At 41.1% G+C, this 25,198-nt stretch overlaps 1 protein-coding gene across 1 annotated transcript in view; it reads right to left on the bottom strand.

The window, feature by feature from the left end:
- The window catches only part of IL17RD (interleukin 17 receptor D), a 57,647-nt gene that overhangs the window by 3,775 nt on the left and 28,674 nt on the right, over positions 1-25,198 (bottom strand). Inside the window, exons 2-12 of the mRNA XM_081184094.1 lie at positions 16,104-16,161; positions 14,535-14,660; positions 11,915-12,033; positions 11,167-11,287; positions 10,355-10,399; positions 10,102-10,253; positions 7,877-7,942; positions 7,125-7,179; positions 5,958-6,068; positions 3,905-4,089; positions 1,010-1,949 (exon numbers count right to left, since the gene is read on the bottom strand). Coding sequence (XP_081040220.1) covers positions 1,010-1,949; positions 3,905-4,089; positions 5,958-6,068; positions 7,125-7,179; positions 7,877-7,942; positions 10,102-10,253; positions 10,355-10,399; positions 11,167-11,287; positions 11,915-12,033; positions 14,535-14,660; positions 16,104-16,161 — 1,978 coding nt within the window. The remainder of the gene's footprint in view (positions 1-1,009; positions 1,950-3,904; positions 4,090-5,957; positions 6,069-7,124; positions 7,180-7,876; positions 7,943-10,101; positions 10,254-10,354; positions 10,400-11,166; positions 11,288-11,914; positions 12,034-14,534; positions 14,661-16,103; positions 16,162-25,198) is intronic.

Genomic DNA, 25,198 nt, shown 5'->3' with positions numbered 1-25,198 from the left:
AGTTATCCAATTAGTTTCAACTTCATTTCAAAATACAACATGCAAACAAGCTCTGAGTCCCAAAACAATTCCAGGAAAAGAAAGGGAGGCAGGAAAAACCAGAAAAACCTGTTCCTTCTTTCTCCTGCACTGTGATCTACCACCAACTGCCCTGTGGGAAGGATCCTAATGGCTTTTTCTATTTTGAATGCTGTATCCAGCTCTGTACATGTGGATTTCCATTCACAAAACAAGACTTCCCCTTTTTCTCCCCACACATCCTCAGAATCTGTTCTGGAAGGTCCTTCTGAGACTCTGCAGAAGGGGTTGCAGAGGAGAGGAAAGGAGGAAGTTCAGGATAATATGTAAAAATGGAGTGGTGGGGTCTGAGCTTCGGAGGGATAAATAAAGTAAGACAAAAGGAGAAGTAGCATACAAAACCTAAACTTATTCAAAGCTGTCTGTAGACCAAAGCTGCAAAAAGGCTAGTTCTGTGTAAAAAAATCACAGGGAGCAATTCTGATAGGTGAAAAAAACAATAAGATTAATCAGAGCTGCACAAAAGTTTGTGAAAAGCTCAGCACAGAAAAGCCTAACCCGGTGTAAATTTTAAGCAAGAATGAAGTCTAAAAGAAAGAAACAGCCACACCCAACTTGTATGGGGGGTGGGGGGGGCGGAGTTGAAGTAAATATGGAATTCAGTGGAGAATTTAAAGTTCATTTTTGGTTCCTAGCATCCCAAAACCTCCTGCTACTTGCTGATATGTTTTTTCTAATTACTGCATCAAATCATACAAGTTGGAAGGGAGCCTGATAATCATCTAGTCCAACCACCTGCAATGCAGGAATATACAGCTGTCCCTTACAGGTGTTGTCCCAATACACGGTGTTGTCAGCACCATGCCCTAACCAAGTGAACTATCCTGCTAATTCTTCATTACTCACAACTAAAATTTGGTGCTATATTGTTGTCCAGTTATATAAATGTTTAGACTGTAACTTGAGTGTAGTTCACTCTGTTCCATCTTACCCAGTCCTGATGATGAGGAGACACTCTCTGCAATGGAACAGGTTTCAATTTGGTCTGCTATGAGTCCTTCCATTAAAGGGAGTGATAATTCAGATGAAGGAACAGAAGAATCATAAATCCCAGAGTCCCTGGGCATATCTGGGAGATTGGCAGCCTTTACGACATGTAGCAATGGCTGAAGAATGCAGCTACTATTCTGAATGTCCTGAGAGTCTCTGTCCTCGCCAAGATTAAAATGTTGCATCACACAATGAGAGTCTGAATTCAAAGGTAGAACAATATTTGCATCTGCTTTCAGGAAGAAATCCCCATCAGTCACTTGTTTACCGACTAAGTCATTTAGTACCAATCCAGAGTCGAATTTTTCCATCACTGGCTCTTGGTAATGTAAAGGAGGTGGGCGGAAGGGAACAAACTGCTTTTCAAACCAGTCTGGCTCCTGGTCAATATACTGGTGCATGTTGCAAATGGCGACATAAAGAGAGCGCCCAGATTTGCTCCTGAAATAATTCCTTTTGCTGATGTGTACAGGATACAATTCTGAATCATGAAGGCTAAGATCTCTGGACTGTAAATGGGAGTAAAGCTGAGGCAGGTTATCCATGAGTTTGTACTTTGTAGTTAAATCCAGAATACCAGGAACATCACCCTCACAGGAGTAATCGAAGTAGACAGCAATGAACTTGCAGAGGTCATGTGAGTTCTGTTTTGCATGACGCAGCTTCTCTGCTATTATAGCTACAGCGACCAGAAACAGTTCTCCCTTTGCCGCATCCTTCTCCTTGGGTCCCTTATGCTTCCAGTTCTTTTTCTCCACAAAGTATTTCATTCCTTTGGAACACACAATGATAATATACTGGGACTCGTTGATTTTTCGATGAAGCCACTCTTTTTGACCTTCTTTACAAATCCTCAGATCTTCCCATAAGTCTAAAGAAACCTAGAAAAAATATTATTAAAACCATCATCTAATGGACTGACATTTACTAAACGTGTATTAGTTATGCTCAGTGACTTGTATGTGGCTTTATGCACAGACCTTCAAAAGTAGGGATGGAGAATTTGTAGATCTCAAGATGCTGCTGGACTACAACTTCCATCATCCCTGACCATTGGACATGCTGCGTAGGGCTGATGGGAGTTGTAGTCCAACGGCATATGGAGGGCTACAGGTTCTCCATCACTGCATTATAGGTTTGTCTAAGAAGTTCATACTTTGAGATTATTATTTTTTGCAAGTTAATAATTTCAAGATAATAGGGGGGTGTATGCGTGTGAATGTACACTGCACACACAATCCAGTTTATTATGCATGAACTGTAAAATGCAAGGTTGGTTTACTTGCCTCAATCCTACATTATAACCCCCACCCAAGAATATAGATGTTTAGTTGCACAAAAAGCAGCAGCTTAATTACAGAAGCCACTGTAATACACACTTGGAGCTCCATGACAGTAAGTGCATATGTCAAAGGTATTTGTGTTGAACTGTCCCCAATACTGACGTGAAATTTTCATGCACACAAGATCTGATGGATGGGGCTAAGGCACTTGAGGATTAATTTGTACCTTTAAAAAAAAATTGGTACCCTTTCTAAATAAATATGGTTTGTATCCAACCAAGTCATTCGCAGAGTAGTCTACTTAAATAAATGGATATTGAATTCAGTGGGTCTACTCTGGGTATCATTTAGCCCTCCTGAAAAGAAACTAAAGCAGAATACAGGCAATGACTTTTACAAAGATTTGACCACTAGAGGTCAGACATGCTGTATAAATCTCTATGCAAAAAATAAATCAGCATTTAAATTCATACAAACACCAATTAATTTAAACCTCACAGAGACAGGATTAACACTGAACAAAGACAACTCTAAATGACTCCTGCAGGCTAATTCCACCCCCTCACTTTTTGGCAAATCTAACTATTTAAAGTACAAATTTTCGAATATTAAAAGAGTAAGAGAGAGAAAAACAGAATTATGGGGTTGGAAGAGAGCCTAAGGGTCATCTAGTCCAGGGGTCAGCAAACGTTTTCAGGAAGGGGCCAGTCCACTGTCCCTCAGACCTTGTGGGGGGCCGGACCCACCCTCTCCCCAAAGCACCCCCCCCTTGCGAAACGACCCTCTGCCGCCACCACTCATGCCACCACCACCTCGTCTTCAGCAGCATCGGCGGCGTCCTCTGTCTTGGCGGGGTGCAGAGCCCATGCCACTAGCCTGGGCAGTGGAAGCAGCCTCTGCACTGCTGCCGCTTCCTCCCGCTCGGCTCTTCCCACTTGACCACTTCTGTGTGCCACCCCTTCCTTCCCGCTGAGGCAGCTGAGCAGAAGGAAGTGGCTAAGTGGGAAGAGCCTAGCGGGAGGAAGTGGCGGCGGCATGGAGGCCGCGCCAGCGTCGCCACCCGCCCAGAGGCATCAGCGGCTTCTGATTGGCTGTAGGAGCTTCCTGCAGCCAATCAGAAGCCGTGTCGTGTCACAGAAGTCATTCCCCGCACAGCGAGGCCTCCACGCTGCGCCGGTTTAGCATGGGGACTGACTGACCAAGCGGGTGGCAGGGCCTGCAAGGTTTGCGGGCCAGATTTAACAAGCCCGGCAGGCCGCATCCGGCCCGTGTGCCTTAGTTTGCTGACCCCGACCTAGTCCAACCCTTACAATGAAGACTGCCTGAACCAATAGTGTATTAAGAGATAGGATTAGGATTCTAGGGCTTTATGGAACCAACATTTCATCAGTATTTTTTTCCCTTTTTAAAAAAATTTGCATGGTCCACCAATAATCGTTTCATGGCTAGGCAACTTCTAGAATCAGCCATTATGAGGCACATGCTGTTTGCATAACTAGCACAGGCCCACACAAGTAAATGCAAAGCACTGGCAGCAGCTACAAAGAGTTTACCTCACAACCACAGAAGTCCTGGAGGAAATAGGCAAAGCACTGGATGACATTAATGTGCTTCTGACAATCTTTATTGGAATAGCAGATGAACACTTTGGGCCGAGGTCGTTGCCTTTCCACATGGAGGGCGGCAGAATAGGTGGAAGATTCTGAACTCTCCTCATCTAAATGGGAATAGATATTTTCTAAATTGAAACAAAAAGTAAAGGATTTTACTAGCTACATACATATAGGTGCTGCCATTTTTTTCCTGCTTCAGCTTCGAACATTAGCAGTTGATACATTTGTCTTAATTTCTCAAAATATTCCATTTTCCCTTCCAACTACAGACACCTTAAAACCAAACCCTCTTCAGCCATTTGACATAGTTGGAAGTTCTTACTGCTTGCCTGTTAAATGAATGCTCACTGACTGTGCCACTGGAGAGCTGCTAATGGAAACATTTGGGTCTAAGAGACATGCACAAACAACTCTCTGCAGGTGCAGATTACTGTCATCCTCTACATCCTCTACAGCTGATCAGGGTTGGCCCTGTCATTAGACACAGTGAGGCAGCTTTCAGGGTGTTTTGAAAAGGCATTTGCTGTTCCACCTCAGGCAGCAAGATGCCATGGGCTAGCCCTGTAGCCCATATAGCGCAAATGCAGAGTCTCATCCTAAACATTAGAAAAGGACCACCAGTGTGTCAAGCAGCAAAGTCCAAAAAAATTAACTCTAGCAATGCAAGCAATTTAACTCTGGGCACAACCTGTAGAAGGGCTCTGGTGATGGTGCAACCCTAGCTTTTCCCAGCCTCCACCCCAAGGACTAAAGCCAGGGGTCGGTAACCAGCCCACAAGCCGTACCCAAACTGAGCCACCCGCTAAGCGAGTCTTTGCACACTGTGCTAAACTGGCACTGTGTGGCATGGGGACTTGCTTTCGCGGCGCTGGAAATCGCACCTGCGCAGACACCAACACCGGAAATCGCATCTGCACAGACACAGACACCAGAAATCGCGTCTGCGCAGACGCAGTAAATCATGGGCAAACACGCTCACGAAGGGAATCTCCACTGGAATGAACCAGCCCAGGCAAGGTAAACCTTGCTGACCCCTGGACTAAGCCTAGACAAACTTCAGCCATTGCTGAGGCCAAGGGACCTAGGAAGATGTCTGGGAAATCCCGGACATGTCCTCTTTTTGGGGGCCAACATGCCCATCTAGGGGGGATTTTTACATTTTAAAGGAAATGTTTCAGTTTGGGGGGATTTATTTATTTGCTTATTTATTTGGCTTGGGCACAGGCTGCTCTGCATGCTGCGGCTGCTGCTAGCCCAAGCCGGGGAAAGAGGCACACGGGCATGGCGGCAGCCCCTTGTGCCCCTTTCCCTGGCTTGGGCTGGCAGTGGCTCGGGCTATCCTCTGGAGCTACATACCAAACTACAAGTACTGCTAAGATTGACTGGAGGAGTTGCAGGAGATAAGGCACACCTCTGAGTAAAGGTCAGAGCAGTGTCACCCCTTGCTGAATGGAAATCTCACCACCCAAAGATAAGGCTATAGAGTTTGCTGAGCGAGAGCAAGTTAATCTCAATGTAGGGTTACAGTTAGGCTGGAGATTCCAGCAGCAAAACAGGGCTGAAGGAGAATCACAGACTTGCAGAGTTGGAAGGGATCATGAAGGTCATCTATTTTATTTATTTTATTTATTAAATTTGTATACTGCCCTATATCTGTGTCAGGGCAGTTCAACCACCCGCAATGCAAGAATCTTTCACCCACTTTGGGGCTCAAACCCTGAAATTAAGAGTCACATGCTCCATCTACAGAGCTATCCAGAGCACTTCTAACAACAGAATCCAGCTTTAGAAACAAATATAACAACAACAACAACAACAACAACAACAACAACAACAACAACAACAACAACAACAATAATAATTTATTATTTATACCCCGCCTATCTTCCTGGGTTTCCCCAGCCACTCTGGGCGGCTTCCAATGTTTCCTTCCAATGTTAGCACTGCTATAGACATTTCTCTCTTATAATTCATCATGTGGAAAAATACAAACCTTGCTGCTTTTTGCGGCACATCACCGTGAAAAGTGTTGCAAATGCAGAGACGACAACCAATGGAACTGTAATGGCTATTGCTCTTATCGGCCCGGCCCATGGGGAGTGCACTTTGAAAAGTAGAGGAAAACCACTAAATTAGCTCTTCTCAGATTGTGATATTCTTAACGATCTCACTTTCCTACTGTCATTGCTGGCAAGCCTACATTAACTAAATGGCTTCCCCCCAATACTGATATTTAAATCATATACTTGCAGTATGTCGTTCATTTCTATTAAGTCCACTGTAGTGCATGCATCACAAATAGAGGGCCCCTCTCCCATCTCTATGTAATTGGTATGGGGGGGCGCTATTGCAAAAATTCCTCCACCCTATATATCTTTCCATCAATTATCACAATTATAGAATTCACCATCAATCCAGGGAAACTAGCACACAGTAGAGGGTGATACACCAATGGCAGCCAAGAGGGTGCCCTCTGGATGTTGTTAGATTAGACTGCACTACAACTCCCATCATCCCAATTACTTTCCTATGGGTGATGGGAACTGGAGTTCAGCAACTTCTGGAGGGCATCATAATGGCTGTCCTTGCTGTACAAACTCCGCCTTGTAGAACAACCCAACCTCAAACATGCTTCACACTATTTAACATTGTGTGGATAACCCATTACACAGGGTACAGCACTGACGAGAGAGGAAGGGCCTCTGCCCTCTTCTTTTGATGTAATGCAGGGATTCCCAAACTGTGATCTGCAGACCACCACAAGCTTCGTTCAGGTGGTCTGCGGCATGTCTGTGAAAAACACAATCTGAATTCTATGGAATTCAAACTGTAAATACAATATAAGAAATAAAGGAAGCAGCAAAAGTACAACATAAGAAATAAAAGAAGCAATTACAATAAAATTAAACATCATATAGCATTTAAGCACGGCACATTACAACTGCTGCAACAGGCGGAATAATCATTAAGTGGTCCACCTCAGCAATTTTCAAGCGATCTATGGAGAAAGACCACAGCTGCAAGAACTTTCAGAGCAAAGGGTCAGTGTAGAGCTGGCCCATAACTTTTAACCTTAACTGGGAGTTAACTGGAGATTAAGAATTATTCTTCAGATGGAAATGGCAAATTAACATCTCTTTCAAGTAGAAATATATCATACCTGGTTTTAATGCATAATGCATTGTTTTCCTTGTTGTATTGGTATCGTCAACCAGCTTTTTAAAAAAGGGAGGAGAAAGAAATTTTAAATGCTTTATAACAATATCTATTTTTAGAGATATGACAAATCACTACTAAGTACCCATGAGTCAAGAAAAAAATGGTGTTACTGGTAAAATAAGAATGGTGTACACTTTTTATTCATTTGATGAATAAAAGTGATGATTTGCCTGTGTGACTGAGTCCTTTAGCATCAAATACAGAAGCTTAGTATTACCTCAAACACAATCCTTTTTAATAGAATTGATTTCACAGAATCAACTATGAAGCATCCAGTAAACAAAGAGCAACCACACGCTGAAAACATGAACGAACCAGTCTGGCTTTTTTTAAAACAACAACACAAATTAGAGCTAAGAAATTAATTAGACATGTTTGAAAAAAATTAAAAACGTCAAACATGTTGAAGAGTCTCTCCAACCCGCAAATAACGCTAGTGTTAATAAGATAAGAATCAAGGTTTAAAACTCTTCTTTGGATCAAGAGTTACAAAGATAGCTTGATTTCAAGCTACCACCCCTATTTTTTATTTGCAAATAAGCAATCTTTTCACCATGGCAGTAATGTAATGATATAGCATTGTCTAAGTACATTCCCAGCTTCAAAGTAGATGCAAAATGCTGACACCTTTAATTTTTAAGAAGAACAATTTCTGTGAGCCCCAACTTCTCAGACTACAAATAATTGCATTACCTCTATTATATAATCTCCTGGTGAGACATTCTGAAGAATACAGCTTGTGACATCTGTATTTTTTTCCTATGGAGAAATGAAATAAATTGTTTTCTTGTAAGTCATTTGTATGCATTTGAATGCTAAGCAGAAGGTGCACTCCCATTAAAAAGTAGTCAATTTGGAAATTCATGCTGCATCTGAAATTCACCCAGTACAAATAAAGGCAAACACAGAACAATGTTATTAAGCCCAAAGACGTTGGAGTCATTGATCAAATGAATGAATGAATGAATGAATATTTATTATTTTTACCCCACCCATCTGGCTGGGTTTTCCCAACCACTTAATGTCTCACATTAAGACTTCAGAGCCCATGACCTAAAATCCAACAGTGAACACAGGGCTGTGTTCCTTCCCAGAGTCAAATGAGAACTCTGCCGCACTCACAGACTGGCTCAGCTGGTTCAGAGCCAAGTGTATCAGACTGCCCAAGGGAGCAGATTCCAAAGACAAATACATATGATTGAAAGCAACCAGTATTTAACCCAAGGAAATTAGAATTGCAGTTCTTGTGGCCTTTGGTGGAAACCTTACATTAGAATTCAATAGAAATATGTAAAACTTTAAACGACCCTTAGCCCAGATACATTACTTACTGTTCCCAGGTTGCAAAAAAAAACCCAAAACAAAACTCCCTACCCCCACCCCCAAAATGCAGGAGCACTTGTAAAATTTAAACCCAACTTCCACTCTCAAAAAGACAGCATGCATTTATACTGATATATGATCAAAACACTGTGGTGTATGTCTGTGCTATCAAGTACTTTACATGCTGCAGTACTAAAGTCTAAACACTGTATTATCCTATTCTATGTGGATCAATCCAATGTGAATAGAAATAACTGCTAAGATCCCATTATTGTGGCACAGAATGATTGAAAGAGATCCAAGTTTTGCGCAGTGGGCATGATCCAGGCAATATTGAGCACTTTCAAATCCCATTGATTTCAATGGATAAGTCAGGCACCCAGTGAAATCTATTGAAAAAACCATTGAATTCAAAAATGAAATTCCTGTGAGCAACGTAGCATATTCTTCACTCAGCTGTAATAATCAGTGAACCTTAAAGTTCACTTTAAGTACACTGATGAGGACAGCAACCCCGCACTCATATTACATCACACTCAAGAGATACACTGGCAGCAGGTCTGCTATATCCAGAACACAGTCTAGAAGGAAACATGCAATTTGGAAAACAAAGGGGCGAAATGACAGATGCATGAACAGTTCCTGGAAATTCTACCACTCTTCCCTAATCAGAGGCTATGCTGCTGCCAAATGATGTCCACAAACAGAGGGAGCCAATTCACACAGGCCAGTACATTTAGGGAGAAGTATGGCACCAGATCTAGGACTGGCAAGCTGTTTTGCCATTGAAATGGGTGCCCATAACTCTGCCCTCGTTCATCCACTCCACCAGTGTGTTGGGTGCATAGATTCTGTGTGCCTGTTGAGATGCAGCATGTTTTTCATTTCATCAGCATAGTGGAGCTTCTGCTGAATCCTACTGCTCTACAGCCAATGTTAACTCCTATACAGTCATACCTTGGTTTTCAAACAGCTTAGTTCTCAAACGTTTTGGCTCCCAAACACTGCAAACCCAGAAGTGACTGTTCCAGTTTGTGAACTATTTTTGGAAGCCGAACATCCGACAAGGCTTCCATGGCCTCCAATTGGCTGCAGGAGATTCCTGTAGCCATTCACTTTGGTTTCCGAACGTTTTAGAAGTCGAATGGACTTCCGGAACGGATTCTGTTCGACTTCCAAGGTATGACTGTGTTAGGAACTGTGCCCTAAATCTGCTGGAAATTAGGTCCGCCAGCACAGAGCTGTTAACACTTAACTATCAGTTAGTCAAATTTATTTGCTAAAAAGCATTGGGCACCACTAAACTACAACCAATCAACTTGTGCGATACATTTTAACATAGATGAGCCCCAGCACATTGGAACCTGTTTCATGCAGTAAAATTTTGTCTGGTCTGTTGGAATGCTAGAACAAATATAGAAACCATGTGACATATTTATCCCTATCAACCAGTACGGAAGATTTTTATTTGTTTTGCTCAAAAAGGAAACTGTCCAAAGAATCTCTTTCAAAAACTTGTCCCTACAGGAATTTTATGCTTAACAGTTTCATGTACAGAGCATTGTGAACCATGTTATAAATCATGCTCAGCCAACCTGTTTGCAAGTCTTCTGTTTGAAGTGTCCTTCGTTTTTAAGTTTGTAGTGCAGATAATAATATCTGAATCCAAAATTATGCGGTGCATGGTCAAAAGACACATGCATATTAAAGCCTTGCTGGGTAACGTTCAGATTCCTTGGCTTCCAGACTATCAAGGAAGAGATATTTAAACATTAATTACTATTTTAGGAAAAACTATTAATTATACAATCTTCATTTAAGGAATGCTGAGCAAATATTTCCACTTACAAGGTTTGCAGGCTAAGTTTTCTGGCTGCAGTAGCAGTTCACAGGCTAGCAAGGGGAAAAAACAATAATGGATTCTTTAAAACTCAGGTTTTACAAACAAGTATACACCCTTCCTTTCATCCTTGATGAGTCCAGGTTGGGTTATATCATATATTATATCACAGGCTTCAGAATGTCAAAGAATCATTTATCTGTTACCTGCCTAGAGTCCTTGGAATAAGGCAGGTCAAGGATTCCAACAAATAGCTTACACAAATATAGCAGTTTCCCATAAATTTGCTGGGCATCATATAAAAAGCAGGACCTCCTTTACACCAGCAAGTCATGTGACCCTCACTAAGTGAAGAAGAGGAAAAAGAGAACCCCAGGGTCTCTTAACAATTGCTTAATTGTAGCATCAAGCAATTATAGCATGAAGCTTTGAAAAAATGGATTCAGACAATCAGGTTACTCATAGGATGGCTGCAATTGTCATTTGAATCTTATCCTGATAGGTGACAAGCAGAGGCACAACCTTATGATGCTATTTTACCTTCCTAAAACCAATCATGGGGAGATGGGGGGAGGGACAGAGCAATCTGAATGCCATTAAATGAACTTGTTATTAATGTATCAAAACATTTCTTAACACTTCCTGTATTGTTGACTCTGATTCCCATTCCCATCTTTCTCTCCAAGGCCTCCAAATTTATGTGAAGTAGATTTTAGCTGGAAGTGGAAACTTCGGTGTTTCAAGTTGCTACCTGCTTTCCTTAAGATGCAAGACACAGGTACCTTTAAAAGCAGAAAGCCGCAATTGCCAATGCACTTACGCCGAGTTCTGAAGAAAAATGGGTGGTAGTTGCTTTCGTTCTTAATGGATGGGAAAGGGACAACCTTCACAAAGTAGTCAGTTTCAAATTTCAGATTGAGAAAAGACTGAGACTCCACTCCCTGCAAATGGTTGGGGGAGGGGGGGGAGAGAAAGAGAAGACAGAAGTTAAAGGCAGTCAGTAACGTATTTTAAAGCTTGCTGCATGGTCAACTTGAGTGCAAGTATGTTTATTTGCCATCTTTTTTCAGTGCTTGAAGCACATGGGAACCAAAAGGGGACTAGACCCCTTACTTTTGTGAATGACTTAATTAACAACTCTCTTAAGGTGGGTTCATGATTTTGCAGAAACTAGGGCTGGTGGGAGTCAGGAGTTTGTAAAAGCCTCTCTCTCTCTCATAAAGTGCTGGTTCTTGGTATAAACACAAGCTAGAAGTCTCTTGGCTTGTCCCATAATATTCTGATCACAAGCAACCCCTCCCCCCGCAAAGTAGTCATACACTTTCCTTCTGGCACTTCATAGAACTATTTCCTTGCTGCAAAGAGGTAAGCAGGGGAATTTTCAAAGAAGAGTAGTATGCTGTGCTCTGATAAAACAGGGGAAATGTGTTCTAAAAATCAAGGTCACGTGTACCAGAAGCTCCACTAACTTCAAATAGGCTTCTCATAAAATAATAGTTCTGGATTTTTTACCCAAATTATTCAACACTTTCTAAAAAAATACTATTTCCTTAAAATACACTACTTACAGTCCATTTATAACTTGAATTCAGCTGCTTTGGGTCTTTTAAGACCAACTGTTGACATTGTCTTCCCTCTGATTTTAACTCTTCAAGTATTACTCGAAAACCCTTCAGAAATTCAATACCTGCATACATTTAAACAAAAATCAAATACATATTTAAAGGCTGGATGTGTATGTGTGTTTTATATATGATGGATATATTATTCATCAGCTGGTTCCTTCCATGTGACCTTCCCCTCCAAAAAAACTTTGTACTATTAATGGTGCATCATATGAAAAAGCCACACTACAGTGGTTCCCACAGCGCTGAGCTAATGCTGGAAGAGGCTCTGTGATATTAAAATGCCTGGTGCCAACCTGCAAATAACCACATTTTTCTTTTTTAATGTAGCATGTGTAGCACATAATAGCACATGTAGGCTCTCTATCATGCTTTTAAAAATTTGCTAGATGATGAGCACAAGCTGCGCTTACATCCTGCTCAGAGGCAGGCAGCCACAAAAGTTGTCTGACCTTGGCACGCAGCCAAGGCATTTGGATGCCAGGCCTGTGTCCCTGAGCATGTGCTGAGGAGCACTTGAGTGTCGAGAAGCTGCTCGACATCCGAAATAATCAGTCTCACACCAAGATGACTTGAAGAAAAAGCTTTGGCTTTAGCCGTGCAATATTTATTGTGTCCAGTGAAAATAATTCATCCTCTCTCCTCCAGCACAGCGCTTGTTGTGTCTCGTACTCAACAAAGTAACAATCAAAAGGAATGCAACCTTGCCCTTGCCCGCAAACAAAGAGAGTCCTATGCTACGTGAGCCAATCATTTAGTCTAGCATGAGGTGTTCACGTGCTCATCATGCTCTTAGCAATATCTCGTGCTGTAAAATCACTCTGCAATAATAAGAACTCTGCTCATGCTCTTATGTACAAGCAATCATTTTCCCACACTTGAGAGCACCTCTCATGAACAGCAAACAGTGCCTCCAAAGTACAATTCAACTTGAAAGAGCCCCAGGCCCCAAGCTTGGAGATAGGAAGAAAGTCCAAAACACCTACTGAATTTCAGAAGTGTTCAAAGTGGCTACAGTTCTGAAAACGTCAGATGAAATTTGGTTTGGATGAGGATCATGTTAAAAATGGTTACAAGGCTCAGAAACAAAGGGTGGGTTTTTTCTTTTTGTTTTTAAGACAAGGTGCTTTGCATAACTGGCCTACAAAGAATCTTGTAAATCACACACACTTCAGAAGAAAGGCTAAGTTTGCAATCTACAGTGCTTATACCATTCATGAACAAAACAGATTCTGAGTAAGAGGCTGAGGTGAAAAAAGAATCTAAGCACAGCGCTTGATAACTGTGTGTGTTTATAAAGTCTGGGGGACGCTCCCATAGTCCAAAAGTACGTAAACCAAAACTGGATTACCATAGTTCAACTCTGGATATTTGTTGCGTTTGAATGCAGGTTTCGAAACTACACACACACACACACACACACACACACACACACACACACACACCTTATTTCAGAGCTCTAAATGATCTTGCAATGGGAAATACAAATGAGCCACCCACTGTGTTCTTAATATTTAGAGGAACAAAAGCAGTGTTTGTGCTAACATATAGACCATGAAAGAGAAGAGTTAACGGGCTCCCTGTTACCTGAGATCCTTCAACTACAGTTCTCTCTTGATGCTTTCAGAAGGATTAACCTCTGATCATTACAAGAGAAAGCACCAAGCTTTGTATCCCGTGGAGATTGGATGCAGCCAAACCTGCAGCTGCAGATTACCAATTCAGTAACTCTGCACTCTTCGAAGCATTGAGTATTACTTTCACATTCCTTCTCTCTATCTGCTCATTGTTTTCAATTCAAAATTCATCAGCGGTAAGCTGCATGTTATCAAGCTTTAGACATTTTTCTATTTCCACAAAATATATTTACTAATTCTTCAGCAAAGTACATTTCTATAATCAGTTTATGACCTCAGCCCTTTTGAAAGGCTAACAGATTTAAACACACACTGAAAGACACAATTGTTCTGTAAGGTGTATCCCTGCATTGAATTTTGTTTATAAATGCTGTTTATACTTTTCTTACTTTATTCTTGGAAGGTACAAGAATTCACTAAAATCTATTTCCAATTAAGCATGTCTCAAATCACAATTGTAAATGGAAAGCAGGAGAGGCACAAACAATCTAACCTAGAGGGGGGTGAATCAAATTGTGCACCTTTAAGAACCAGTGATTTTAATGGGAGAGGGTTAAACATGCTCCCAACCATTCAAACCTAATCTAGGCTGAAACTGATTTTCAAAGGACTTCTTAAAGATTTAGCAATTGTACAGAACTTGCCATTTTTTAAAAAAATGGCGAGAGTACCATTTGAAACATTGCAAATAAGTGTCCTTCACGCTAGAGTGCTTAGTTTAGCTTATTTGGACAGCCTGCAGCTCTTTTCCTAACAAATTTTCTCAAGTTTCTAGCCCAAATTTTAGGGGGATTAATTTCAGGAGATTTGAGAAGACCCGGATGGTGACAATAGCAATTCTACTTGGAGTGTCCATGAACAGAAGTCATCAACTAATTGCTACTACAAAGGGCACATGAGCACAATTTCATTTTTATTCTACTCACCAATGGGATTTGCTGTCCACAGTATTGTCACGGCAACTTGATCAGAGCATGCATACTGGCTAATAGTGATGTTCTGTACATCACCAATTACATGCTTTCCCAGTGAGCTCAAATAAGGAGTACAGTCTAAAGAAAGAACAATTGAGTGAAATACATTTAATCCAGGCCTTACGCAAAGACACATTCACGAGTTTAGCCAATACACTTTTTTTAAAGAGTTCTGCAGAAGATGTTCCTGCTATCTATCAAGCCTCATAATTCTGTTCTCTAGACTGCTCTGAGATCACCACCATGATATAACTATAAATTAGTGAAAGCTATTCTGCTGCACAATTCAAATGAAGGACAGCAAGAGCTTCCTATTAGCAAAAATAGAAACCTGTCTTTTAATAGGAAGTTTTGAGCAAGAGCTTCCTGCAACATCTGGATCAAATTAAAAGCTAGCTTTCCATTTTTGGATTCCTGTTGCTAAGGCTTTATGCTCAAAAATGACAATCTTATTCCATTACTTTTGATTTTTTTTCAGAAGAACAAAGAACAGATTTCAGGTAAATAAATCTTTTGTACTTGACAGAAAATAGCTTTTAAGAATACTGACTAGGGAAAGGCGGAAAAAAGGTATCCATGGTCCATATTAGAAATAAACCATTAATGACAAAATTTTATGTACTATGAGATAGGGTCCAATGTTAACAAGGAAAGACAATTCAGCAAGAATTAACATTGTAAATTATTCACTTTTATGGGGTTAAACGTGGGTGGATCGTAGCCTGGCTCTCTAGTCTTTGTTATTTCCTCATGGTGATGAAGGCTGTAGTCGTTATGAAATACCCTGTATGCAGCAACTACAGTAGTGAGAGTATGCAAGAATGGCATTGGACTTCCTTTCTTCCAAAGCCCAACCAAAGATCCAGTAAAAACCAGTATCATCTGCCTTATTTGCATAAGCATGCCATAGCATGTAAGTAGCTTAAAGCCCTTTAATTCTCTTCTCTGTGAACAAGTGTGCTGCTGCAGTTAGAGCAGCATCCCTAGTGAGATCCAGCAGGCTTCTTTCCATTCTAGATGAGCAACTTAAGACAATTCTTATTCAAACAGGCATCCCTCAGTTACCAGAGCTCTCTGAATTTTACTGTTCTGTTTATTTGTTCTGGTGAGGTTGCTTTTTATTGATTTATCATTTTAATCGTCTTTGTTGTTACAAATTGTGTTTGTACACTGCTTTGATATTATGCATACAGAGTTTTTTATGTTGTTACCTATAACAGGCCTACATTGGGTGCATTAACCTCTGGCCCTCCAAATGTTGCAGGAATATAACTCCCATGATGAGATCATTGACAAAGCTGGCTAAGGCTGATGCTCAACAACGTCTGGGAGATTAGCCACTCTGCTCTAAATAATTAGATTAACTAAATAAAATGTGCTAATTCAGCAATTCTCTATTATCACGGTTGATTTTTTTTAAAAAATAGATTACTTCAATACATGGTGTTAAAAACTCATTTAATACATTAACAAATGAAATGAGTAAACGTGTTTCCAGAGGAAACAGGAAGGAGAACTTACTGTCATACTTAAAGGTGATATTAAGTAACCCGGGATTCTTTCCAATTGGCGATAAAGCCTACAGAGAAACAAAAGAAAAGTTTGTTGTACACTAATTACTTTGAATTTGAAGATAACTTGGACTCAGCTCACACATGAATTCATTTGGCTCTTCTATCTCTGATGACTTTAGCTGAACGTTAACTGCCTCCATTGGAAAGCATTGTGCTTCAAGTGATCTTTTGTTAGGAGTACCTGTCCAGATCAGAAGTCAGGAAGAAACCAAGTAAAAGTATGAAATCCATACAACTGTGATAGCTATTTAATGCATTTAGGTTGCACACATAGAATCAAGAACATGTGAAAAATTAGCTCTACACACACACACACACACACACACACACACACACTCTTATTCTTCAGGTAAATAAACTAATGCTTGCATAGAACAAGCTTAACTGAGATTAAAGTAATGTTGTGATAGAATAACTTGGGAATGAGGCACATCAGCACTTGAAGACTCTTCAGTAAAGAAAACTGCATTTTCAGACATCTGAATTTGCAGCCTACACAGAATATCTACCCTTGTTCCAACACTTTGAACATCTTGTACTACCACTAAAAATTGATACTCAAGAATGAATAATGAAAATAATAGCTATATTATCTAACTACAGTTGACTATTTCCTTTCTTTCACAAAGCTTTTGCAAAACCTGCCTGGGCAGCTTCTTTAAACCACCCCTCAGCACTATTCTTGGCCTCTATAATTGTGGTAGGAAAACCAAGCACGGTTTTCTATTCTCTCAGTACAATCAATGGATTAAATTCATTCCCTACCTCCTACAGAGTTGCAACACAAGTGAATTTAGGTTAGGAACTCCAGGCTAAAAGTTTGTTTTTCACTTTAAGAGGCTTTTCATCCTGTGGGAATGTATTGGAGAACTGTTCTGAGTGATCCTGCATTTCAGCTTCCAGCCATTCCACGTTAAAATTTAAATCAGCTGCTGATCAGACATTCACTGTTTATAAAGCACTAATACCTGACCAATTATGACTATTTACTGGGTTGGGATTTTACTGTTCAAGCATTGCTTTAAGATGCCAGATACTCTTACCAGCTCAGAGGAAAACTGTTATCCATTTTAACAGGATGCCAATTTTAAAAGCGTTCCATATTTTCTAAAGCCATGTGGTGTGAGTAATGGTTAAGAGCATCAGACTAGGACCTGAGAGACCCCACTAAAGTCCCAACTCAGCTATCAAGTTCACTGGCTGACCTTGGGCCAGTCACCGCCTAACCTACCTAACAGGGTTGTTGTTGTGGGGGGGGGGTTAAATGAAGGGGGGGAGAACCATGTACACCACCTCCAGCTCCTCTGAGAAAAAGGTGGGCTATAAATGCCATAAATAAAATAAAATGAATAAAACATGGGAAATCAAACTTCTGGCAGTATTAGGTTACGAATGAATACTAATTGTGCTCACAAAACATGTAGAGGAATCCCAATGAGATACAATTATTATTTATTATTCAGCAGTCCTCTGTAAGTTCCTCCCAAGGGATGTATGCTAATAGGTGTATGGTTACAAAGCAGAGAAGGAGAAACTTTTCTAGTCTGAGAGCCACATTCACTCAAATGTACAGTGGTACCTCAGGTTAAGAACTTAATTCGTTCTGGAGGTCCGTTCTTAACCTGAAACTGTTCTTAACCTGAGGCACCACTTTAGCTAATGTGGCCTCCTGCTGCCGCTGCCAGTGCTGCATTTCTGTTCTCATCCTGAAGCAAAGTTCTTAACCCAAGGTACTATTTCTGGGTTAGAAGAGTCTGTAACCTGAAGCATCTGTAACCCGCGGTGCCACTGTAATCTTCCGGAGCCATATGTCAGTGGTGGACAGAGCAAGGGGTGGAACTCTTACCCACTACATTCCAGGAGCCAAACAGGAGTCAGTGGTTTCTACATAGGCAAGCAAGAGGATTGCATAGTCACGCTATATCTCTCCCTCAGCCTCCATTCAGTCCTCTTCCTATAAAGCAGGAGCAACAAGGTATGCAAGGCACAGTGTGGGTTTCAGTAGCTGTATGAAATATTGGTCTTGCTTTGGGGACAATTGTGTCTCTACTGTCTTAGCAACAGAAGCACAAGTTTTACAGTGGAACCTTGGTTCTCGAACAAATGCCTTGGTACTCGAACATTTGGGCTTCTGAACACCGAAAACCCGGAAATAAATATTCTGGTTTTCGAACATTTTTTGGAACCCAAATGTCTGCTGTGGTTGTTGGCTATTGTTTCCAGGGCACCTGCACCAATCGGAAGCTGGGCCTTGGTTTTCGAACGTTTTGGAAGTCGAACGGACTTCCAGAACGGATTACATTTGAGAACCAAGGTTCCACTGTAGTATCAAGTGGCTCCAATGCAGAGTGTAGTATAACCAGCTACTTGCATCCTGGGCTGCTAGGGCTGTCATCAACAGCCAGCCAACAAGTGTGTTGTTCCAGTGCAAGGGATTAGGCCACCTGCCATATAATTTCTATACTACATGTGATGGCCCGCAAGCAAAAAAGCATTTCCACCCTTGGTCTATCCTGATGGTACACTGGCTCTCTAGAATCTCTCTCAGTCTTGCTACCTAAAAAAACCTTATAACAAGAGACTGAACATGGGGTGAAAAACACATACCGGTACTTCACCACTCAGCTATGGCCTATCCCCCAAGTCCTTCATAGGGGTTTAAGCAACTGCAAAACCATGGTGTGTCTCGATTAGACACGCTCCTGCAAATTTGCAGGAGGCCATGTTTGGTAACAGTGCTGCACTAAACAAAAGGATTCTGTATCATCAGAAGCATGTATAAACCTGTACTGTCGCTCACCAACTTTAAAAGTCAAAAGCAGGTGTAGGGAAGGGAAAACAATGCATCCGGCTGTAATTAGCATCTGAGTCAAATCTCTTTTAAGGAGATGTAAACTGCTACTTAAAGGATCAAAACAGATACTGTTTAGTGCTTTCAGAGTGCACCTTGTAATCTGGCTACCCTGTCTAGTTGCCTTTTCATTTGCTTATCTTATCTTTAGGTTTGAGCATATCAAGTTTAAAAAGGTTTCCTGAAACAGGAAGGAGGCAAAATTACCTCCCAGTAGTCTCTTCTGTTGTCGCTAAATTATGCCTTGTTAGAAGCAGATGAAAACCTTTTCAGTCATTTACTACTAAACAAGAACATAGGCCAGCCACAAAAAGGGTGGGGGAAATGTTTTTACTATAGTGGGTTTGTTGTTGGCCTATGGTAAACTCATCCACTTTATGTTACGAGTGCTTGCCACAGAGAACATAGGCCATAGTGGTCAGGACTGGATTAGTTGCTGTGTGAAAGCACCATACAATCTGCATCAATCCCCTGATGATAAATCCAGGGCCTAGTTAGTAGGAACACACACTGTTGAAAAAGGAGAAAGAAGAAGGTGAGCTATATTGCAACACTGAATACTATTTGGTGTCAAGAGCAATGCCCATTCTCACAATCCCCTCTATACATGACAATGCAGCATTGAGTCAACATGTGCAGCTTATCAAAGATCCTCTTTGTCAGCCTCCTCAGGTTAAAGTATTCTGCATTCATAACTGCCTCAGCACATGGCTCTTGTCAGGGTCTGGCCCCGCCAGACAGCAGGGTGAAGAAGTGTAATAATAGTAATAATAATAATAATAATAATAATAATAATAATAATAATAATAATAATAATAATTTATTATTTATACCCCGCCCATCTGGCTGAGTCTCCCCAGCCACTCTGGGCGGCTTCAGGAGGCACCCTGAAGAGAATTATTGGTCTCTGAATGGTGCAGCGAGGCTTCTTTAATGCATTGGGATGAGCAGGGTATGTGTGTGTGTGTGTTTTAAAACCACAACAGCTATACACCAAGCCAAGCAGAGTCAGAAGAACTGACCTTTCAAAATGTGCTACCACCATACTTAGGTAGCACTGTGCTATCCATTTCACTTCTGTTGGTTTATGTATTGTTTTTCTGCCTTTAACTTCCTGCCCCAGGCGTTTCAGAACTTTAAAATACCAAAGGATGACAAAAGAGAACATTTAAACACCAAGTGCACAAAATAGAGCAGGTAGTAATTAAAATAAATCAAAAGCCTAGCAGAAAAGCTTGTGCATACACCAAGCACTGAAAGCACCTGGCTTCCTGCAAATAGTCCTGGGAAGTGTAGTTTGCCCCCACAGAGCTACAATTTTAAGAAATCTTAACAAACTGCAGTTCCCAGGGTTGTTTGGGAGCAGTCATGTTTTTTGTTAGGTCCTAGCCCTAAAAAGCAGCTTATCAAAATTAAATGTTTTGAAAATATTTATTGGTTACAGTTATATCCCACAATCACTACAAGAAGTTCAAGCTGGTGTCTATGGTCCTCCCCTTTCTGATTTTATGCTCGCAAAAACCCTGAGGGTTGGTTAGGCTGAGAGACAGTGACTGGCCCAAAATCATGAATGACTATTCAGAGCTGAGTTTGTTTACACCAGTGTTTCCCAACCTTTTTTGGGCAAAGGCACACTTGTTTGATGAAAAAAATCTCGAGGCACACCACCATTACAGCCCCGTGACGTCAGTGCGCAGCGTCACGCCGGGAGGGACGCACGAAAGTGTAAGTTTCTATTTTTTCCCTCCCCCTTGCCGGGGAACCTCCAAGCTTTGGGGGTGGGGGGGAGGAGGCAGCAAAGCGAGGCAGGAAGAAGAGCGCGGCTTGGCTGGGTGAGCTTTGGCAGGGGCAGGGAATGAGGGCCGCGAGGCGGGCGCTGCGGACGGAGGCGCTGCCCGCCGAGCTCGCAGGCAGCCAGGCAGGCAGACGGCGAGAGCCCCGCGCTGGGCGGCCTCTCCTCGCCGCCGCCGCCCCGCCTCTCGCCGCCCGACTCGCCCGCCTCCCTCCAGGCAACATCTCGCGGCACACCAGGCAACATCTCGCGGCACACTAGTGTGCCGCGGAACAGTGGTTGGGAAACACTGGTTTACACTATGTTTTCAATCTGGATATGAATGCCTCTTTATACTACTTTAATGGCTAGTGTTTTGCAATATACTGAGAACTTTATAAATGCATGCTATACCATTTGTCCCAACTCTCTTCTGAATGACTTCAACTACTTTAGTTAGCTATTATTCCCAAATTGTAAGCACAGAATTCTATCTCAACCCTTTTCATAACTTTGTTGAGCTGATGGAAGAAAGGTGGAAGATAAAAGAAAGAAAATAAATACATTTTCAAAAGTATTCCAACATGAAAGCATAAGTGAAGTATTGTTGTGATTCATTCGAACAGGACCTGCTGCCAGAAGTCCTAAGAACAACAACTGCAATTTATTTGCAAATGAGGCCTACTTGAAATGTTGCTATTTTAGTTATTATTTTTTTGGTATACAGGATGAAAGTGCCAGGTATATACTATTTGGCCCCAAGCCTCTGCAACACAGCCAGAGGCCTAACTAATGAATAAGGACCTTAAATTGGCCAATGGCTAAACTAATAAGTGCCTATCTGTTATGGTCATTTCCTTTATAAGCTTTGAACTTGAAAGCATACTACTTTGTTCCCCAAGCATATGAGTTTAATAAAACACCTACAGACACATGGGCTTGAAATTCAAACTACCACGCAGCTACACTATTTAATTAGCTCGCAATTAAGACTTGTTTCAGGTATATCTTACTTTAACTATAAATGTAAATGTATTGCCTCGGGACTGCACAGCCTGTCAATTAGCCACTAACATTAGTTGAACTTATGGGCAGCTTTTAATTTGTTCCGATTATTGCTGAAAAGCAAGTCTCTCTTGCCTGGGGCTTTTGCTATAAAAATCCTTTGGTCTACACACCAGAACTGAGAGGTAACACACACACAAAAATGAATTGACCCCAAGTTTCATTGAGTGGGAAACAATCCTCTGAGTTTTAGGAGTATGCTAGCTTAACAGAAGTTGAAATACTAGCTACAAAAGCTTGCAAACAACAATGCACTTGACAGTCTAGAACGTAGAATGATAAATGATAGTGTTATGTAAACAGTGTGAAGAAATTACTTGTAAAGGCTAATAAACGGATATAATCAGTAACTGGTACACAGAAAGAGGTCAATTTCATGAAGTCCAATCCATGCAGATTCAAAGCACAAATGATTGAAATCAGGCAGCAGAACCTATGGTACAAATTGTACCTTACCTTGAAGCCACAAAGAGTTGTATAATTTTGCCAAATATCAAATTCAACAAGAAAAAAAACCATCAAGAGAGTGTACCTTTCTGTAACACAGCTAAATTGACTCTGTCCATTTTTATGGGGCACAAAACAATAGGGTTTTTTGTATTAAATGAATACATTGTTGCTTTTTTAATTGTTTCCTGGAAGTCTCCTTGATTTTTTTCAAACAAGTCATCTGAGAAATATTAAGAGCAATAATAATATTAACCAGGTCTTATATCTCTTCAGTATATGCATGTATGGTTGTAAACTAGCCATAGTTCACTAAACCATAAATTCGGAAACATTCGGCTCCTCCATGATAATATGACAGCAACAATCGCAGATAACAATGGCTCTCAAAGTGAACCTTTCACAGTGGGATCAGGTGTTAAACAGGGTTGTGTTATTGCCCCAACTCTATTCAGTATTTTCATTACCATGATCCTACACTTTGTCGAAGGGAACTCCCCACCGGAGTAGAAATCAAACAGATGGAAAGCTCTTCAATCTGAGCAGTCTGAAAGCAAAGAGTAAGGTTACCGTAACTTCCGTCATAGAGCTTCAGTATGCTGATGATAACGTAGTGTGCGCACGCTCAGAGGATGACCTCCAAACCATCCTAAATATCTTTGCAGAAGCTTACGAAAAGCTTGGCCTATCACTCAACATCCAAAAAACCAAAGTGCTGCACCAACATGTACAAAATAACCCCTCTGCAGCGCCACAAATCCAACTCAATGGTGTAATGTTGGAAAATGTTGATCACTTCTCCTACCTAGGCAGTTATCTTTCCACAAGGGCCAACATTGATGCCGAAATCCAGCATTGCCTGAGCTCTGCAAGTGCGGCTTTCTCCCGATTGACGTGCAGAGTGTTTGAGGACCAGGACATTCGCATGGAAACCATAATGCTTGTTTACAAAGCAATTGTACTACCAACCTTACTATATGCTTGTGAAACATGGACCACTTATAAACGCCATCTCCAACTCCTCGAAATATTCCATCAACGGTGTCTCCGAAAATTTTTACACATCACTTGGGAAGTCAGGTGAACTAATATCAGTTTACTGGAAGAAGCCAAGATCATCAGTGTTGAAGCAATGATTCTTCAACATTAACTTTGTTGGACTGGTCATGTTGTGCGGATGCCTGATGATCGTCTTCCAAAACAACTACTCTATTCTGAACTTAAAAATGGAAAGGGTAATGCTGGTGATCAACAAAAGAGGTTTAAAGACTGTCTCAAGACAAATCTTTAAAAATGTAGACAACTGGGAAACACTGGCCTGTGAGCGCTCCTAGTTGGAGAACAGCCTTTACCTAAGGTGTCATGGGCTTTGAAGACATTCGAACTCAGGACACAAGGGGGAAATGTGCTAAGAGGAAGGCACTCTTGGCAAATCCACACCGTGATCAACTCCCACCTGGAAACCAATGTCCCCACTGTGGAAGGACGTGTGAGTCCAGAATTGGCCTCCACAGTCACTTATGGACTCATTGTTAAAAGTGTTTATGGAAGACAGTCTTACTAGGCTACGAGTGATCGCCAGAGAAGGAGGAGGAGGAGGAGGAGGAGGTGGTGGTGGTACATTTATTACCAATGGACATGACTTGTAACCCACGATTACTTATAAGTGTCCAAAGTAAAAAATAATGGTTTTGCATTCCTTGCCAAGTAAGAGCTTCTGGAATCAGAGATCTAAAGCAAAGTTCCCATTAAATTTAAGAGGTTCTGGATCCGTATTAATAATTTATCTAGACTTGCTAACCGCTAAGCCAGTGAATCATGCACAAAACCAAGTTTCAGTCACCTGAGAAAGGCAAAGATCCTTAAGCATAAACCATTTCAGGGCCCACAACAGGAAATCCCTGACTTTGTTCACTGAACTTACTCTCTAGAGCAGCTACTGACTCAGAAACAAAGTGAGAAACATGGGAAAGGAGTTAAGTTGGCTAGAGCCTAAGGAATTATTCACATTCCAGCCTCTCGATTTGAATGCCAAATGAAATTATACAGCATTTTTTCAATAAAAGGTGTTTCTTATGGCTTCTCATATTCTTTCATTTCAGGAGGGAATTTATCTTATAGCAGCTTAATTCAGGTCCCCTTTCTAACCAATATGTATTGAGTCAGTGAATTACTAATAGTTCCTACCCTTTATCAATCAAGAAAAAGAACTGATTAGTTTATGTGATCAATGTTTTCCTAAGGCCCAATATCAGAAAATATCTCTGTTATTTTGTACTTTCAGATTTGCCACAAATAGTATCCCATGTCTCTAAGGGAGCCCAAAGCTGCAGTTCTACACTTCAGATGTTATACTTCCCATAATATGTGTGTGTGTGTGTGTGTGTGTGTGTGTGTGTGATTTCTTTTTCAGATTAGAGCAACAATGAAAGAACAATAGTCCAACAACAAACAACCATCCAAAGAAAACTCAACAAGAGATTGAGATTTATCACAATGAAGCGTATTTCGACTATACAAGATGGATCTCAAGTTACATCAAACAGACTCTTCAAAAAGAAAAGGTGTAAACTCTAGACCCATTCCAATATTACAAATCCATCCCATGTAAAGTCACAAAAGTTAAATAATGTGGAGAGACAGGCACAAAGACATGCCATCAGTTTTAACATCCTTATTAAACACATAGATCTGTGCCTGCACTAATTATAGACTGGGTCTTGGAGGTAGGAAATCACTACCCCGCAAAGCATAGCCGGTGCACCAGACCAAGACAGCAATCACAATTTATCCTTCATATGTTGTTAATTAGCATGCATATGTTTCTAATTTCATGCTCCCACAAGGCAAACTGAAGGAAACAATTGGTTTTGAGTTTGAACACAAAGAAAGAAATAATCAATATTAC

This window comes from Podarcis bocagei, assembly GCF_964188305.1.
Source record: "Podarcis bocagei genome assembly, chromosome: 2".
Lineage (NCBI taxonomy): Eukaryota > Metazoa > Chordata > Lepidosauria > Squamata > Lacertidae > Podarcis > Podarcis bocagei.
The sequence above is the reverse complement of the archived record's forward strand: the minus strand, read 5'-3'. Positions and strand labels throughout refer to the sequence as shown.